The following is a 20,080-nucleotide window of genomic DNA, read 5'->3' as shown; positions in this document are numbered from 1 at the left end:
GGCTACTGTGCATGACTGTGGCTTTGAACTGGTTAAATCACTCTGTATGTTCTCCTGATTGGGCACCATCTCACTATTTTCTGTTCCCCAAAATGAAAAAACACTTGGCTGGGAAGCAGTATTGGACTGATGATGAGGTCATGGAAGAAGTGTGTAGACCACAGGGGAGAGACTATGTTGAAAAATATACCACATTTGGTCAAATTCGATCATTGCATCATGATCAGCCTATGAACTTTTCAGCCTACCCGATTCATCTGTTGAGATCTAATACGTACTGAGGGTCTTGTATGAAAAGATGAACAGATAACAAATTGTTTTTTATAGTTTTATTGATGGTAATTACCCATGTTTTAATTTTATCACTCATCCAGTAATAATCATGGCTTTAAAATTAAACTGACTTCCTTATCATCCAAAGTCACCCTCGTCCATTTAAACACGCAATAGAAAAATATATACTTAATACTTTGTACAATACTGGTTTTGGTCCAAACAAAAGTGGATCAGAAAAGCCAATATACCTTTAGTCATCAAAGGCTCTCCAATTTGCATTTAAGCTCCTTTTAAATGGATTCGGGCAACTTTGAATATAGGAATTTACATAATTTCTAAAGACAAAAATGCTGAATGCGGAGTTGGTAACACAAAAAATTCAACTTCACAGATTTAAAAAAAAAAAAAAAAAAAACATCACTATTTACAGGTTTTTATAATAATATTCAAAGGCCAATTAAGAGATAGAGAGAGATAAAGAGGGAGAGGCAGAGAGAGGTAAAGGGAGAGTATAAGGACTCAGGATGAAGGAGGAAAGGAGAGAGAGACAAGACGGCACAAAAAGCAGAGTAGTGGAGCGAACCAGAGAGGTCAAAGAATCAAACATGTAACAGAGTTTGGAAACTATGCATTTACAAAGTCCTAAAGGAGTTGAACCTTGGCTCAAGCCTCCGGCCCGGTCCATCCTCCACAGTGCATGGATACGTTTTCCCCTCTCCCACCCTCGCCCTCCTTCCTTCCTTCCTTCCTCCCCTTGTTTTAGTTTTAAACATTCATTTGCTTGCTCACCTGTGGCAACGCTAGCTAGCGGCCCAGGTGATAACTCTGTCGTTCAGTTTTCATACGCACACTGACACACAACCTCAGCATGTACAAATGAACCAAACACACCTCAAGTCTGTACATAAGAGGGGGAGAAAAAAAACAAGCACGCTGCATTCACCACAAAGATTACACGCTCATCCCTGTACATACAGCACACTGCACTGACACCATGGCTACATCTCCAGCGGCACCTTGATTCCTGCAGTAGGAGCAGTCTAAATAGTTTTTCAGATAACTGCTGGAGATTTGCCGCACAGCTCTCACTACCTCTCTGCATATCACAGCTCATAACCTGTTCACCCATACTAATTGATAAGATTTTGTGTACACTCGCAACTCTTTAGATTTGCAGTTTTTGCCTTTGTAATTTTATTACAAAAAGTCATGCCTAAAGTCTAGCAGACATTTGCCGGTGTTGAAAATATAGATATGACTGTCTTGTTGTTTCATCATGTTGAGCAGGGGTCCTTGCTTGATTGTTGTTTTCTAAGTCAGTGTCATTGTTCAGTCAACAGTTTTTCATGTGAAGTTTTGTGGGGTTAATCTCACATTAACGGCTCGGGTCTACATGTGAAAACCTCTGAATAATCAGCCCAGCCTTCAGCTAAAACACGCCCACCCATTTAGCCCAAGCACACAGTGGCCCCAGGCCTCGGCCCCTCTCCAGTAATTTCAGTGTTTGTCTAGCTGAGACCTTCTAGGACTTTATTCAGCCTTCAGTTGGGACATAGTCAAGTCAAAGTCGAGTCTGCTTTATAGTCGAGTCCACAGGGGTCTATTTCCTGCGCCGCACCGCTGTCTTGATCTTGCGCCCAGCAATCGCTTGCTGTCCACCAGGGGTGGAGGTGAAGGCCTTCGTTGACCTGTAAAAGCAAAATGACATTATAACAGCAACATGACTAACAGCCTTCAAAAACAGCTGTCAGATATACACACACTTGATTATTGGTTCACTGTTAATTATTAGGCAGTTTTAATGCTTAGCAAGAGGTAAGTATTTTCAAAAACATCTCAGACAAAAATCCTTTCTCAACGATGACAAAATGAGCCAAAAATAAAGACTTCTTAAAAGATTAATATTACACCAGGGTTCAAACAAACATTAGAAAATGAATTTTTTTTTTGTTTAAGGGGCAGTCTCCTAAAACTTGGTAAAATATTGTAAACTTTAGAAAGGCAACTTACCCAATATTGAATGCAGGGGGTTGTGAAAAATTGAATCCACCTCCAGGTGGTCCTGACTGTGGTGCAATGGAGGGGTTGGCAGGGGGGGCAGGAGAAGCTGCTGATCCTGCTCCAAAAGTAAACACGCCTCCTGAGGTGTTGTTTGTGGCTCCAAATGCACTGGCTCCTCCAAACTGAAAGCCTCCACCTGATAAAAACATGTTTGAACTCATGATAAACATACTTGCATAATATAAGGATCAGGAACCTTTGGCACCATTAACAACCTAAGGGGGAAAAGGGTTATACCATTACAGTCACGCACCTGGTGCAGAATTAGCAGCCGCCCCAAATACAGGTGTGGAGTTTGTCTGCTGTCCAAAGACAGGGGTGGCGTTTGGTTTTGCCCCAAAGGCTGGGGGCTGGGAAGGTGTGGCTGTGAAGGGAGATCCAAAGGATGAACCAAATGAAGGAGTCTGGTTGGCCCCGAATCCACCAGAGGGGGCCGTGCTGAATGCAAAAGGAGAGGGAGCTGCAGATGGAGCTGTTAGGGGAGAAGAATTGAATATACCATCATTACATGTACAGATAATTAATAAATAATTCTAATAATTTTGAGTGTGAATGTTTCATTGTTGTCGCACTGCGATCATGCTCATCATCTGAAACAAACACCATGACCACACCTGCAGATGAGGCAGCAGAGGGTGCTGTTGCTCCGAAGCCGAACGATGGAGCAGCAGCAGCAGCAGGAGGAGGAGCAGCACTGGCAGGAGCACCAAAGATGAAAGGCTGAGCTGGGGCTGGGGCTGGAGTAGAGTTCAGAGGAGCAGCTGATGGGGCAGGCGGCTGGCTGTCCTGACTCTGACCAAAGAGAAAGCCTTTAGCTGGAGGAGCATCACTGGAGGTTGCAGCAGGCTGACCGAACATGAAAGTGCTAGGAGCTGCAGAAGGAGCGGGAGCCTGAGTGGAGCTGCTGCTGCTGCTGCTGGTGGCGGCGGTAGTGGTGGTGCCGAACAGACTGGGGGTCGGGGTGGTGGATGATGAGGTGGTGGAGTCAATGGTACTGGTGGGATTAGTAGCCATAAAGGTAAATGCTGGTTTTGGAGTAGCAGAGGAATCTGTCAGGGGAACAGAAAGTTAATTAGGATGTGTAGTAGGGTGCAGGGGTAAAAGGGACAGTCCACCAATTTTACACATGAAAGTCAGTTTACTGGTGACAGAATATAATGAGCATATATTGAGCTAAGTAATGAGCAAAGACCTCAGGCTTCAGACTGTACTGAATACTCTTTATATAATATTTCCTGATGTGAGCTTGAGATGGATTCCTTTACATGGTCCTCTGCTCCAGGCACGCTACTGCAGGTGTTTACCTCACATACTCTGCTTGGCTGGAGCATGTCCAGCTGTGTTTAGAAGATTTTATTAGTTATTTTTCACGTGAAAAAGTGCTACTATACAGTCATTCCCCGCTACAAGTACACTGCTGCATGTAGCTACATTTTAACATCTGAGGAACATGTAATATTGGTTGTCGATGTTTGTGATTTCTTCCTGATATCTGATTATATTCCTGATGAATTGTGAAGATTCTGGTTTGGAAGATTTTTCAGTTACAGTCATTCCCCCAGCTACAATGACGGTGCAGAGACGCAGAGGGTGCAGATATGGTAGACCCTGGCAATGCTTATCAATTTAAAGCAAAGTGATTGAGCTTTTTTGGGAAGGGGGCCTCAAAGAGACAGACGTTGAAATAAAAATCTTAGAGGGTGAATACAGGTGTTCCAACAAAGACAGTAGAAGGAAAATACGAGTTTTTTAACTCATGTAAACAACCCAAAATACAAGTATGAACCTGAAAATGAGCTTAATAGGTCCCCTTTAACTACCTTAGTTGTTTTTGTTACAATTTTGGTTAGATTTTGCACATCTGGTTCAACTTGAACTTAATACACTTCCCGTAGCACTGTGCCCTCACACCATTTCAATGCAAAAGACCATTGTGATGGACATTTCGGGCTTGTTAATGCCTTAATTTTCCACTTTTTTCTGCTACTTATACTGGAAACATTACAAAAGGCAATGCTAAGGCCTTGTGAGAAAGTGAACTTTGTTAAAACACAACTACAGTTGTGTAGCATGTGAGCAGCTCCACTAGAGCAGGTGGTGGTTCAAGGCCTTGTTCAAGGGCTCCTTAGTGGAAAGAAAAAACCTGCAGGGATCGACTGATGGTTTCAGTGTTTACAATAGGATAATGTTTGTGATGCACTTGTGTCACCCAGATCTCAGCACTAACACTTGGATTTTCCTTCAAAGAAATCAGCATATAAAAACTAACAAAAGAAAAAAATAAACAACAGAAAGCATAACATTCTCAACATAATTACTTCAGTGTGAGTGTCCAAACTTTGTTTTACCTGTAGCACTTTGTCCAAAGGTGAAAGAGGGCTTCGGGGCCTCTGCAGTAGATGTTTCACTCTTATCTGCTGGCTTGCCAAAGTTAAAAGCAGGTGGAGGTTGTTCTGTTGGAGCAATGGGCTTACTGAAGGAGAAGCCTCCTGAGGGGGCAGGTGCTGGTGCAGCATCTGCGTCTTTACTAGCAGCACCAAAGAGGAAGGCAGATTGAGCAGAGGAGGCGGCAGCAGCTTCCTTCTTTTCCTCTGGCTTCCCAAAAGCAAAAGTGGGAGCAGCTGGCTCTTTGTCTGCCTGCAAGGAACCAAACGTAGAGCCGCTTTGTGGTGTGGTGGTTGCCAAAGTTGGCTCACCCAGTCTCCCAAATACAGATCCAGTGGTGGTGGTTGTTGTGGTTGAGATGGTGTTTGTGGATGTGGTGTCATTTGATGATGCTGCACTGTCACTTTTCTCTTGAGAGGAAGCAGGAGGAATGAGACTAACAGAGGATGAGGTGGTGGTGTCTGATGTTTTCTCTTCGGGTTTTGACAGTCCAAAGGTGAAGCCGCCCTTAGAGGAGTCTGTGCTAGATGATCCAGTACCAAACGCTATCCCACTGCTGGCTCCAAACTTAAACCCAGAACCTGCAGCAGGCTGGTCGGACTTTTTGTCATCACTAGAGGAAGCCCCAAATTTAAAGCTCTCAGATGAGCTGCCAAATTTGAACCCTGATGAAACAGTCGTGTCTTTAGAAGTGGTTTCTGATGTGGAGCTTCCAAATGGGACTCCAAATTTGAATCCACCTGATGATGAAGAGGAGGACTCCGTCAATGAGCCTCCAAACTTGAAACCTCCAGATGCAGATCCTGAGGTATTGTCTGATGTGCCAAACTTGAAACCTCCAGATCCAGATCCCGAGGTACTGTCTGATGTGCCAAACTTAAAGCCTCCAGTTCCTGAGGTACTGTCTGAGGTGCCAAACTTGAAACCTCCTGAACTAGAGCCTGAAGTCCCACCAGCTGATGAACCAAAAGTGAAGAGAAAAACAAAAGATAACAAAATTAAAAAAAATGTGAAGTGTGGATTAGGTGCCTGGTATTAGGGTTGGGTACTGTTAACATTTTAACAGCTAACAGTGCATTTTTTTTAGTTCTTTATAAACATGATGCAGGGGTGACGTAGTAGTCTTAAAAAAAACAATGCTGTGCCTCTACTGTTTTCTAATGAAGTAATTTACTTCAAAATCATCAATGCAAAAACCTAAGAAAGGGTCACTTTTGTTACCTTTGGGCTCCACGACAGCTCCAGGTTTGGCTGTCTGACAGGCAACACACTGTACATCAGTGGGCTCATTCTGTACCATACAGACATCACACTCCCAGGCACCCTCTGGCTTCTTGAACATGTCTCCAAACCCTGACGCTGGAGCCATGCTGGCTGCAGAAGAGGCTCCAGCTGCAGACGGGGCTCCACCTGAAGCGCCTGTTGTGAGGGTGAGGAAAGAAAGATGCTTCACTAAACTAACAACCGCTTTTAAGATGGTTTTAAATCAATGGCAGTTTCAGACAGATTCAGCCCTGTAAAGACAGTAAATACCAACATTACCATGGTCGGGCTGTCATTACCTGGTTTAGGGGTCGTGCAGGCCACACACTTTGTATCCTCTGCCTTGTTTTCTACACAACACGTATCACATTCCCATGCACCCTCAGGTTTTTTGAACTTGTCACCAAATCCAGTGAACCCTGTAGAAATAGGGGCTGTGGGTGTGGATACAGTCTTAACAGCTGAGAAGGCAGAGGGAAGAGTCAGTGAGGGTTTAAGACCTGTCCCGGGTTTGGCCGTATCACAGGCCACGCACTTTACTGCATCAGGTTTGTTTATAACAAGACACGTATCACAGTCCCAAGTTCCTGCAGGTTGGGAAAACGCTGCTCCAAAACCTGCTATGGTTGTAGTGGCGGAGGTGGTGCTAGTGCTGCTGCTCTCTAGCCCCACCGAGGTGGTGGCTGAAGGTTTACTGTCCACAGACATGGATAAAGAGGAACTGGGCTGTGGGGCCATACAGCAAACACACTTGGTGTCTGATGGCTTGTTCTGCACCATGCAGACGTCACAGCTCCAGCCTGGTGGGGCTTTGAACACATCCGCAAACCCTGCTGAAGAAGAAAGGGAGGAGGTGGTTGTAGTGGTGGAGATGGGGGCTGTGGATTGTGTGGAGGTCTGTAGCAGGGCGTTGTCCAGGCCTGGTGAAGTCCGAGCAACAGGAGAGGCAAAGCCTACACAGAAGAAGAGACACATTAAAATGGTGAACAACTTTGTAAACCCTAACCATGCAAAACAAACAATGTGGATGTAAAATTGATTCTAACCAGGTGCTTTGAGAAGATCCAGCACACTGCCCTGCTTCAGGGTCTTGGCTGGTTTGAAAGGTCCTTCAAAATCTTCTGTGCTTTTGCTTGTTGTTGACTTCACTGTAGAAAACAGAGAGATCAAAGCTGAATACCTGTCATCTCAGGAAAGGCAAAGAAGAAAAAGCATCAGGCCAACTTTATAACAAGGTCTCTTACCTGCTGCCACTATGGGAGAGGCCAGCTTCCCATTTGACATGGAGGGACCTAACATTGCTACAGGTGCACTAAAAGTGAATCCAGCCTACCAACGGGAAATGACAAAGATTACCAACAAGGTTACCATTGTAAACAGTTGTCTACCAAATCAGTTAGTGATCACTAAAGGGTAACTTTAGTGTTTTTCAACCGGGACCTTCTTTTCCCATATTTTGTGTCTATTTGACCAATCGATTATCTGACGTTGGTTCAGTATTGAGTGAGAGTGCTGAGACAACATATTAGTTCCTCATCCCTCTGTTTCAAAAATCAACAACTCTGGTGTGGTTGAAACAAACCCTGAATTCACACAGTTCCATGTGAGAAAAAGGAGTCTCTCTAAATGGAGTCTGGTGGGTTTGGCGACACTGATTTTGGGGCTGTTTCTGGTTTAACCAAGATGATCTTACCCTTAAACAAAGGGTCTATCTCTGTAGGGATCCTTCCCATACTGTTGTCAGACACTTAGAATTATAATCTGAGCCTGTCAGTGGCAAAAACAAGCACCTTTAGCATTGACGGTGCACAATTGCCTTTTGATGTTACATCACAGCCTTTTTTTGCTGCTCCCACCTGCAGTACTCTTACTCAATACCTGACCAATTTTTAAAAATTGTTGTCTCCATTAGTCACTTAAACACAAAGCATAGAAAAAATGGGGTCCAGGTTGAAAAATACAAAAGTTCCTCCTTAAGAGACAAACTGTTTACTTACCGAGGGGGAAAAGGAAGGAGGACTAGCAGCAGTGGCTTTGACAATGGGGGAGGAAAATGTAAAAGGTACACAGGGAGGTGTCGAGGCTGTCGGTGGCTCCTGGAAAAAAACATGAATATCAGCAAAATGCACAAATAATGTTGTTAACCATTACACTTGCAGTAGTACTGTAATCAATGAGACAGACCTTATTTGCAACTGTTTCCTTAGCAGGAGTCACAGGCGTGAGAGTAGGGGTGTTACTGATGGTGGTGGAGGTGGCGAGAGGTGGAAGAGGGGAGGAGAAGCTAAAGGTGGGCATGGTGCTGATGGGAAGTGAAATGGCTGGTAGGTCCGGTACCTCAGCCACCTAAAGGCAGAAAACAAGCATAAGAGTTATTGTGTGCCTTTTCAAAAACGTTCAACCTTAGGAACCATGTCCACCACAGCGTCTCTGCTAAATGTGGAACATCCAAAGTGCTCTCAAACCCTCCCAGCTGGGCACTTCCTGAGGAACACATGGCATTTTCAGCTGGGAAAAATGCTTTGATAGACAGGGGGCCTAATGATGAAATGAGATAAACCCATGACTGACTTAAATTTGAATGCATCAGGGCCAATTATCTGATCTAAATTTCTGACATTTCTGTCGGCCCGGCCTGAAAAGAAGTCTGACATATGAACACCTGTTTCGTATTACTTTTATACAAAGTTGAATTAATAAATAATGTAGTCTTTGTTATCCGTAACGTTTTTGGATACAGAGCCTTGAAATTTTCTGATGCAAAGCCCTTACCTCTTCCTCTTCAGGGTGTTTAGAGGAAGGCCTTGTACTGGTCCTCTCTCGTTTTATCTTGCCCCCTCCAGAGCCCATGCTGCTGGCTGCAGGCGTGCTGGACAGAGGATAGGCTGGGCCACTGGAACCCATTGTGCTAGTAGTAGAGGGGCAAGGGCCAGGTACAGTAAGTAAAACACGTTAGGCATTAACTAGGAATGCTGTGATTACATTTCATGGCTGATCAATTACAGTGACCCCATTTTACCTTTGAGATGGACCTGGGGTTGCTTCAGGTAGTTGCGGTGATTGTCTTGTGGGCTAAGGAAGTAAAACAGCAACAACTTAAGCATCACGTTTGTTACAGACTGTTTAATATAAAGCAACAATGTTATGGTCTAATGTAACGCAGCATTGTGTTTCTGACCGTCTCTCTTGGGGTCCTGTCATAACTTCGACTGGATCCTCCAGGAGTTAATGTAGGCCTGAAGGACATAGAGCGGTTTCCTGACACAGACACTGCAGCAGGAACCACCAGCTTCTGCACTGGTGGGAGGGTGGACTCCATCTGAATTAAAGAAAGGGTGGTACAATATAGAGATAAGATAAGAATTTGAATCAGCGGAGGTGGCACTGCTTCATTGTTTGTCTATTTTTCGTGTTTTTCATGCCACAGAACTTGTCATACAATTGCAATATAATGAACATGGCCGCAGTAGTTTAATCCTCTCAACTCAAACATGAGACTGTGAACAAAATGACACAACGTCAACAGTAACATCTCTAGAGAGTTGCAAAACTCTCATATTCCAGCTTCTTAAATGTAAATATTTTCTGGTTTCTTTACTCCTCAGTGACAATTAACCAAAAATCTTTGGGTTGTGGGCAAAACAAAACATTTCTGGACATCATATTGGGCTTTGAGAAACACAGTTCAACACTTTCTGTCATTTTCTAACATTCTATAGACCAAACAACTACTCTTTTAATCAAGAAATAACTACTCAAATGAACAGGGCAATCGGTTCAATATCCATTCTACCTTTCTTCTGTTTCTATGACTGGATTATATTTTGGACCCTACCAAGGTAAAATCCCAAAACAGCAGTTCACCATGAAAGATCGAATTACATAGTAAGCTTTCTTGTTTTGGACCTGTGAGGGTCAATACACCATTGTTAGGATTCACAAAGCAGCTGTCGCAGCTGGGAATGGCTGACAGTTATTACTGAGGACAAGTTCAGTCCAGAGCTGGCACGATTTAACAATGGACTACACTTAACACACTGTACACACACAGTTTCGTGAGCCAAATACATCGTAGAGTCTAGCACACTTTTGCTTACAAGCACTTGCACGATGAAGAAAAACACAAACACACACACACACACACACACACACACACACACACACACACACACACAGCGGTGAACAACTGTGTCCTAGCTGAGGAGAATCCTATTAACTGGTGTTAACGAGGCCAACAGACAGTAGGTCAGGAAATGACAAGAGGACAAACCACACCAAGTGCTGCTGGGTATGTACAATGATATCTGTGTTCATATCACTGGGCCTTGTGCTACTGTACAAAACACACAGGACAGAAGACACAGCTGAAGTTTGGTTCATGTGCATACCCAGAGTAAGCTTAAGGTCATATAGGGACATAGAGTATACGACAGCTGTCAGAAAATTAGGAAAAACAAGGCTCAGTGTGGACAGCTACACACATTTTTTGCACTTTTTAACAAACCAGGCATGAGAGGATATCGTCACAAGAATTTAAAATATCTGTACTTACTCGTTTCTTTTTCGACTGAAAGTGTGAAACATCTAGATTTGTGCCATCCATTGACTGCAAAGAAAAGATGTTTTTAGTTGGTTATGACATCAGTATTTCAGGATTGAAACATTTTACAGACACTTGTCATTTGAGAATAATGTTTCCATGCCCTTCTCGCGTTTTAGTGTGTTTAAGATCATATACAGTAATGTGCTTAGAATATATGAAACATGTTAAAAGCTCTTACTGCTGACAGGGGGGATGAGGCTGCTGCTGGTATTCTCCTGGCATCCTGTAAAACAAAAATCAAAATGTGTGACAGGGTTTACACAAACATGTTCACTGGCAAATGTCAAATGTCTAACCTCTTTTAGAGATAACAAACAGGAAATGATGGTGTGTGCGTACTCACAGCCAGCGGGCTCGACATGCGCTCCAAGGACTGCAGGATGCGTCTGGCTGTGGCGCTGGTCACCCCACAGGGCTGAGCACCAGCAGGCTTGGCCTTGATCTGTCTCCTCACTGGGGCCTACAGATCAAGATGAGCTCATTAGTCTCCAATTAAAGTAATAATATTCACACTGCAGTCACATTTGCTTGGCCAGTATTCAGAATGGTTGATATTAAGCCAAACAGCCTACCGGTATACCAAATAATACCACTAGGTGTCGCATTTGACTCATCACTGTGTCCCGACAGCAAACAAGCGTCCAACTATCGCACCACATTGCGTAACATCGGCGCTCTATGTCCACATTAAATCTGTTAAATATGCACTTCTGTTACATCATGTAAACAAAACACCTGAACATCTGCTGTGTGCTTGAGATCAGACTGGCGATGTAACCACTTCATAGCTGGTGTTAAGTAGCCTAATTGGTATCTTCTGATATTTGTACTTTTTAAACAGAAACACGTTTTATTGTGATATTTACTGGACATGACATACAATATAGCCAACAACAAGTAAGTTGTTATTAACTTTCAGCTCCCAGATGATCTGCTGCCACATTATTTAGGTTTTTGTAGTGAAATGTGGAGGTATTCCTTAGATACGTCCTCATTTAAACTTTAAGAATCAGCCATTCCTCGGCCATTGTGGCGCTTTCAAAGCGAGCAACAGAAATAACTAAAAACAGGGCACCTGACAAAAGCTCAACTTAAAATGGTGTACCGCATAGCTTGCAACCAGTTAGGACACCTCTTTCATAAGCAAAATGTCACCATTTTGGTGCAGTTTTAGTTCTTGTGAGACTAACTCTGCCATGTCTCATCTTGTCACTTCCTAGTTAACAACCACAATGTGTGCCACATTTCTCTCCTCCAACCCCTACTGAAATTTGATTTCCGTCATGCTGCCGTGCTCGGCTCACAGCCTGCCAGACACGAGTGCCTCCATTGGTCCGTACACATATAAACATCATATTATGATGATCACACTGTCATATGGCTTAATGCTAATGCACTACAAATTGGATTTAGTGCTGTGACGCAGTCTGCACAGGCTGGTGATGCAGGCTTCTTTTAAATTTGCTAGAATGTGTCATAATGACAAATGCCGGTTTAGCCAGTTTGCATAAAATCAATCTGGTTTAAGCTCATGTATCAGACCAGAAAAAATGGAAATCTAATCAACTCCGACATCAGTGCTCACCCAGTAAAAGCTGCTGAACTTGAACAGCCAGAACACTCAATGTCAGTGTGGACTCAATTTAACTAATGTGTTAAACCCAGCTCACCATAACAAGTTATTTATCAAAATCTTCACATTGCTTGACTCAGTTTCTAGACTGTGCAATTTTTACTCCACACACCTGGTACGGTGTTCCAGGACGAGCACGGGAGCTCCTAACTGCAGCTGCCCCACCGTACATGGTCTTCCCGGGGTAGAAGGGTGAATCTCCAAGCTGGCTGGAGTTTAACACTGTGCTGTTTAACGACGACTGGAAGAGAGAGGGTTAAATCAGATATTAGGATTAAGTGAAATGACGTCATTGTACTGGTCATGAATGGCATTGTCAACAACATTTTTACCAGTTTTCTTAATGAATGAAATACTGGAAAGTCGGTTTAAGAAATACATCCTGCAGTCTTTTCAATATTAATTAACATTTCAACCTCTTTATCCTAAAAAGCCAGCTGTTTTCTTCTACTAATAAAGTCACATCAAATATTCTTTAATGTAAGAAGATGTAAATATATTACCATCCAGTGCGGTTTAATATAGAAAAGTGTTGGTAAGAATCTGAGTGAGAACGACCATTAAAACAGACTAGTTGTTATGAGTTGGCCAGACTGAGCTGCGGTGTCCGACATGCACAATAAAAGTTAATGTGCAACATTTCACACACATCAAAAGAGGTGTGACGCGCAGCATAACAGTGTGCAAAGGCAATAGAACAGCATGGAGTAGTAATGGCAGAACATTCCCGCCTTAAACAGGCTGTATAGGAGGGGCCAAAGATACTCACATTGGAAGAAGTTCCAAACACAGACAGGTTGAAAGCAGGCCTTTTCAGACTGGACTGGGCAGGCTGAGATCCAGAGTGTGTTCTGTCTGTCTCCGGGGACCAAAGTTGGGGAAGTGATGCTGTTTTGGAGGTGGGGACATCTTTAAAGGAGACAGAAAAAATCTCAGACCACTTTAAAGAAATGCAACTTTGTGGCTCAGTCTGTACATCGCAGTCCTGTGCAAACCCATGTGTAAGAGAAATGCTGTCGTCTACAACAGCCTCTACCTGCTGCAACACTAACAGTCTACCAATGACTCTTTAAAACTTACTTATCAGGCTAAGATAACGCACAGGAAAAGAAAAAGAGTAATCACACAGAGAATGTGGTTGTGTGTTTTTATTTTTGGAACATCAACAAAATGAAAAGTGCAGGTGTGGGCCAATCGTAGCACATTATGCTACAGACAGTCAACAGTCTGCAGGTTCTAATTACAATCTATCACCTCAGCAGACGATTTCCATTGTGGTAATTAGAGGGTGGAGTCCTTGGAAAACCTGCAGACTGTTGGCTCTCAGTTGCACATGGTCTGACCTCCCTGGATAATTAACTTAAGTGTGAATAAACCATTTAACTGTATTTTGATTTAGGATTAATTTTTACACAAATGCTGTCATATGTGTTACAACCCGGTGAAATTTCAGAAAGATATGAAGGTATGAAAAGATATATACTGCCCAAGCCTACTACACATGAAACAACTATTAAAGTAGGGTTGGGAATCAAGAACCAGTCCCAAATTGTCCGATCCATCTGCACTGTATTCCTCCAAGCTTATCAATGTCTTTAATCAATGCCGGCATGGTTTTCTGCCAGTTGCACATTTCAAATAAATGACCTCAAACTTATATGTCTAGGCTGCTAGAAACTGGCAACAAGAAGGAATCAAAGTGTGCCTTCATTTCTCTAAGACAGATGACAACACTGCTGCTTGTAATGTCTGTATTGTAAAATAATAGTGCCTTTTTTCTATTCATAATCAATGAGAAATTCGATAAAAACTGAACCAATAAGCAGAATCAATAATCCTAGTGGCATCAAAAAAATCTTATCAATTCCTATCCCTATATCAGAGGCAAGACAAGAAGCCAAGAGGGAGCTGAAAAGAAAGTACTGGGGACAGCTAAAAAGTAGGCAATGTAAGGCAATGCAGACGGCAACGCAACGCCTTTTTAAAAAAACACCTGCCTTACTACGTTATAGTAAAAACTTGTGTAAAGATTCATTTTCCTCATCCTGTTATTGACAAGTTGTGTGTGAATACAGTGTTAGATGTAGGCATTAGTGAGGTCATGTCCCACACTTGACCTCATTTATAGGTAAAATATGTTGCAGTGGCTGAGTCTACATCAATAATGCGAGTTCAACAGCAGCCTGATAGTAGGTACACTGACACAATTTGTCTGTGTAAAGCTGATGCAAAGAAGTCCTGCTAAATCTTCACATCTCCTGATGAATACATTACTGAGGACATGAATTCATCATTTGAGAGCACTGGCATTTAGTTGTTTACACACAATTAAAAGGTAAGCCAACGTGCAACACAAAACTCTGGATACTTTGCAAAACTTCACTATAGTTTTGAATCTCTTCCCACCATGAAGGGCAACAATGTGCGTACAGGTCTCACTTCAATATGTCCGACTTCTTTATGATTTGGAATAGTACATAGTATAGCTATACAGGCCCCACACTTTAAGACACTCAAACACAACGCTCTTCTTTTACCTTTGTCTGAGGCGCGGGAGGAGAAGCCGCTAGTGGTGGAGATGTTATCATCTTCATGCTGCGAGAGGTTGTCCTTGATTTCTTTGACCAAGGAGAAGCCTGTGGAAAAGGGTCCAGGAGCTGAGGAGGTTGAGGGTTGGGAGAAGAGGCCGCTGGAGGCCCCCAGGGTTGGAGAGGAGACATCCAGCGGAGCAAAGTGGAGGTGGGAGCGACTCAGAGGAGGTCGAGAAAGCACATACTCCTGAAAGTTTAGAGACGCCCGGCTGGTTGAGGGCTCTAAGCAAGAGAGAAAGAAGTCACAGGTGAGCATGGTGGTATACTTGACAATGCAAAAGAACTGGCATGAAAAAACAATTTCCTGGCTTATCTATGTGTTGAGATGTGAAGAGACGAAGTCCCTCACCTGTGTTACTAGTGCTAGGCTCTGGTGAGTCACGTCCGTCAAGGGGAGGAGGTCCCTCTTCGCTGCCATTCGGAGGAGGAGGTGGTGGTGGTGGCTGGCAGTTCTGGTCTGTCCCTAGTACAGCCCCTCCTCCTTCAGGAGCATCTTCATTCTTGAAGTATTTCTGCAGCCAGGAAGGAACGATGCTCTTTACTGTGTCTGTCACACGACTGATGAGGCCTGACTGTTGCTGATAAAAACATGAGAGGGAGAGAAGGGCCGTGAACAGAGGGATGAAATGAGCAAGGGGCAGAGATGAATGCATATAGACAACACAAAGTACCATCGACTCAGGCCATTTTTTGTAGCCTCATCAGAACCTTCCCTTGAGAATCAGCATTAGATAAAAGCTCAATGTGTGTAAAACAACACTGCATATAAAACAGTGTTGCTGCATGAATCTTGGCAATTCATTTTTCATCTACTTACACTGAGGAAAATTAGAAAAATAAGCCTGTATTAAAAATACACCTGCATTTATGGTGTTCAAAAATACAATTAATTTGTGGCAAAGGAAATCTACAAAATTTGTTTTTAAGTCCTCTTAAAATAAAAGACAACAGCTGCACAAAACACAGCAATCAAGACTGCATTTCACTATTTGAATCAGCCACACAGCCCCACTTGCAATGAGAAGCAGTTAGTCCTCCCCAGTGCAAAGCAAAACACAAGCTAAGTATGACAGTGTGAAACTGGGTCAGGCGCCGTGTATGCTTCTGTGAAGCAGTGACGCTGGTCTGCACTGTAGGTTTAGATGAATTCCAGTGGATATGTATGAGTCTTGTTTCCTACACCACACTTAGAAAGTAACTCAATTTCCAGGAATTTAATATCTAGAAAGCATTTTTCTGTAAAATCTATAAGCTGTTCACAATTCAGTGAAAAAGTCCAGGGCAAGTTTTAAGGGGCAGATCTGGGAGACTGGAATACAGCCACCATTTCTAAATGGGTTTCCAAACCTAGGAGTAAGGTCAGCAGTGCACCGTTTACAAAAGTTATGGCACTTCATGCCTTGACCAAAATTTGCTCTGGTAGTTTAATATATGAGCATTAAATGCCTCATTACTCAACATCTGTTTCATGAATAATGTCTCCAACAGATGAAGCAGTTTTGGAGTTGCAGTAGGAGAGGACGACAAAGCTCAAAACAAAACCTTAAATCCATTAATGCACGACCTCTTATGGTTAGTTAAGCAAAGGGGAATTGGAGAGCACTGAACAAGACAGTATAAAACATTTGACTGTTTGTCCAGCTCGATGGATTTGGTGCTTATTTTTTTTATTGTACAAACACTAACATTTTTTCTTTGGCTCTTTGCTTGGTACTTGGATGTTTTCAGACTATGGCTATGCTGTCCCATGTTGCTGTGACAAGAAAGTAGATTTAAAAGGGAAAGGTTGAGAGAAGGCGCTAGCTAGCTGGTCTATCACTTCATGTGCACGCTGTCTAACCCATGGTAGTTTTCATCTCCTGATAAGAGTAAACATGCGCCTCTCATTTCCTGCTTATCTCAGAAATACACCTGTGGCCCACTCTGCACTTTAACCTTTGTACACAACTTAAACTAGTCAAGAGCAGGTGTAATATCCACCACAGTGTTAGTTTACTTAGCTCTCTACAACCTATTGTTAAAAGGATTTAAGGGTGCCTCATTTCTGCTGTGACCAGGGTCATGTGACTAAGTGACCTGAGGTCGACTGCCACAGCTCTCTCTGAAAGCTCACATGTCAGATGGAAACACAGAATGATTTTGACTGCTAATATCATTGCATCTGGTTTTTCACATGGATAAATGTGATGAGCATGATACACCTGTTAAGATGTTTGAGCCCGCTATGCTGTTACATGTAAATCATGCCATTAGGTTAGTACTAGTGAAAAAGACTCCCATTCTTAAATAAGCAATCCCACGCATTATGAGAAGAATCAAGGCTGCAATGGCCAAACACTGCATGTCTTATCACTAGCAGTGTGAACAAGCTATTGAAGAGCAGCTAAACCCACCTGTAAGGACAAGTGTACACAAGAGTTGGATAAATATCATATCTAGCTGACTTGAATCCAGACACATTTGTATAGGCTTGAAACATGTTCGTATTGTTTGCATTCTACACAAATATAAGTACTGAAAGGTGTAACAGAGATGACACTGGCATTATAGACACTATTCAACTCATATTTGCATTTACTCATATTTGCATTTATTCAAACTAAATATTTCAAGTTCCTCTTTGTCAGTTTGTTTGTTGTTGGCTTGGATGCATTTTTCAGTCAATCTCTCTTTGTTTCAATGCTCTATTGAAAAAATATCTATGGTGCATTCATACTCAAACTATCAATATTCAACAAATACAATAACAGACAATCTCTAACTAGAAATATGACTTTGTATAAATCACTACATTATCACTATATGATTGTATAAGTCATTATGATTTTATCTTGCAACTTTATCTGTTTTGATAAAAGCAAAGTGATTTAATTCAGCAAAAATGTGGATAACTAATGTGAGTCATAAACAATAACCATCCTTCCAAATCTTGTTTACTTGGTTTACCGAATAAAATGGCAAATTAGCATATAACCTTTAGTTGGTAACAATAACCAGCTGCCTGTAAAACTATCAATATACAGACTGTTTTAAAAGTCAGCTTTCAGTTTAGTTGCCTCTTCAGTCAGAATAAACCAACAGACTGACACTGGCAACATAAACAACCTCTTCTTTGTAGTTTACTGGAATATTTTACGCGATGATTGACAAAAAAGGTCGACGGATATGCCATGTATCATTCATAATAAATGTTAGCCACTGTTACTATTGTGGAGCGGTTATAAAGCTCATGTCCAGGCGGCAAGTGAACCGACTCAGACAACCATGTGGGTTCCCAATCAGCCAATGCTTCCTGCGCAATTCAACTGGCTGAAATTTAGCTAACGTTAGCTAGCTTAACATCCAAGATGCTTCTCGACAGGCCAGAAGCATAATCTTAAAATTGAACCGCATGCAATGCGGCTTCCCATACCTGTGCACAGGTGTAATTTTAAACCAAACAATCATCGCCTGTCTCTGCGACAGTGTGATGCCTCCAAACTTAAGAGCCGAAGACAACAATGCGTTGCTCGCCAGTGCTAGCCTGCTAGCTAGCATTAGCTTCACAGCTAATGCTTAGAATTCTACTTCCTTGCGTTCTGCTAACTTAGCTAGTAGCTAAAAACTTACTAATAGAGCTAACGTCGGTTATCCCAACGCGCCCTATGTGCACTTGTACATTACTAAATACTGGTTATCTAGTCTAAACGACTCACTGTGCCCTGGTTTGACCTGTCAAGTCCGTCTGATTTTGCTAACGTATAAGCCAAGTCAGTAGCATTTCTCGTACATGCTAGCAGCGCGTGGAGGCCACAAGCACTAACGGCAGGCCATGAAATGTCTCCAACACAAAACAACAACAACAGCTAAGACACGATGGCACTGTAACCACCATACCGTCCTCGACACGGGCTTCAACACGAAAAGTTTCACTCGGTTTACCTGTTTACTCTTGGCGTAAGGTTTAGAGGCGATATGATATCGCCTGCTTCTAATTTTCCCTCCACCCGTGGCCGCCATGGCTCTTTCGTCTGGGTGTCTATCGGTGTTTCGGCGCCGGATAGCTGTCATCCAGCACAGCGGCCACTCACAGAGGAACTATGGGAAATGTAGTAGCTGAACACAACAAAGAGGAAGGTTTGACAGGACTTTGTACCACATGGCTGTAACATGGGGTTATTTTGTGTCATGTGTGTGAAGATTATTTTATTGCTAGGGTGGCCTAAACATAACCTTTCATGTGCACACAATACTAAGCAATTAAAATAATAATTATTGATAAATTAATATGTTTATACGTCATGTCTCTTGTTAGAAAATTTACACAAAGGTCTATTGTAACCATGGATGGATTACTAAATCCAAATTAACACATACTAACTAAGACGAGACTTAAAAGACTACAAAGGGACACAAAAGGACTACAAATAAATGCAAATGAACTGCAAAGAGAAACAACATAAGCATAAAAATGGGCAGAACATTGACAAAGAGACACAAAACAACTACAAGGAGACACAAAATTATTACAAAGCGACATACAACGACCGAAAGATACATAAAATGACCACATGGAGACACAAAACCAAAAAAGATGCATAACAACTACAAAGGGATGCAAAACCACCACAAATCTATGCGTCTTGCTCCCATGTAGGAGAGGTGGCGGGGCCCTTTGCATATCATTGCCTATGCTCATAACCCAGCCATGATTTGGGGTCACAAGAATGTCCAAACACTTGAAATTATAATGCAGCTAACTGGCTAATTGGACAGGGTGCTGCACAGTGATTTAATGTCAGCTAACACGACTGCAAGGGGATTCATGGTTAACAGTTGGCCCTTATCATTAGTGTTATGTAATTACATTTTACATAACACACTGGGCTTATTTTTCCTTGTCAATATTGTATTGAATTCATGTTATTGTTACTGCCAGATGTGCTGGTCCAGGTTTTGTCAGGATGTGAGTAGGCTAGTTCCATGTTTATTTTTTGTTACATCATTTTTAATTATGTTAAACACACTTGGTTTTAGACTGCTAGTGAGGAAAAAAACAGGATGTGGCCTTTGTGATAAGTATTTTTCAGTTTTTTCTTATGTTTTATGGACCAAAACTAATAAATAATTAAAATGATTATCAGTTACAGCAGCACATTTTGTCTCTATGCACTGAATGAATCTAAAAGCAGTTGGTATAATGACGATATTGTTAGTCCAGGAGGTTATTATGATAGTTAAAACAATTTTATCTCAACACTTAACCATCATCACTGCACACTATAATTC

General features: G+C 42.3%; 1 protein-coding gene across 1 annotated transcript; it reads right to left on the bottom strand.

Annotated features, from left to right (window-relative positions):
- Window positions 1-314: 314 nt before the first annotated feature.
- On the bottom strand, window positions 315-18,870 carry nup153 (nucleoporin 153). Its single transcript, XM_049602400.1, has 22 exons — window positions 18,734-18,870; window positions 15,162-15,390; window positions 14,759-15,034; window positions 12,991-13,130; window positions 12,334-12,462; window positions 10,932-11,048; window positions 10,767-10,811; window positions 10,538-10,591; window positions 9,164-9,304; window positions 9,005-9,057; window positions 8,758-8,893; window positions 8,170-8,331; window positions 7,983-8,081; window positions 7,230-7,314; window positions 7,032-7,133; window positions 6,285-6,938; window positions 5,944-6,141; window positions 4,686-5,678; window positions 2,952-3,386; window positions 2,591-2,809; window positions 2,287-2,473; window positions 315-1,964 (listed from the first exon to the last, which is right to left on the bottom strand). Exons 1-22 carry the CDS (start codon window positions 18,860-18,862, stop codon window positions 1,877-1,879), a joined length of 4,671 nt encoding a protein of 1,556 aa, XP_049458357.1. The 5' UTR covers window positions 18,863-18,870; the 3' UTR covers window positions 315-1,876.
- Window positions 18,871-20,080: the final 1,210 nt, after the last annotated feature.

The sequence above is a fragment of the Epinephelus fuscoguttatus genome, linkage group LG17 (genome assembly GCF_011397635.1).
Source record: "Epinephelus fuscoguttatus linkage group LG17, E.fuscoguttatus.final_Chr_v1".
Taxonomy (NCBI): Eukaryota; Metazoa; Chordata; class Actinopteri; order Perciformes; family Serranidae; genus Epinephelus; species Epinephelus fuscoguttatus.
Note: the sequence above shows the minus strand (reverse complement) of the source record. Positions and strands in the feature narration are given on the sequence as shown.

Coding starts and splice junctions, on each gene's coding strand:
- nup153 (XM_049602400.1), bottom strand. CDS start 18,862: ATGACAGCTATCCGGCGCCGAAACACCGATAGACACCCAGACGAAAGA. Junction 13,131..14,758: donor CTCCCGCGCCTCAGACAAAG/GTAAAAGAAGAG, acceptor TCTCCTTTAAAG/ATGTCCCCACCTCCAAAACA. Junction 10,592..10,766: donor CCTCATCCCCCCTGTCAGCA/GTAAGAGCTTTT, acceptor TTTTCTTTGCAG/TCAATGGATGGCACAAATCT.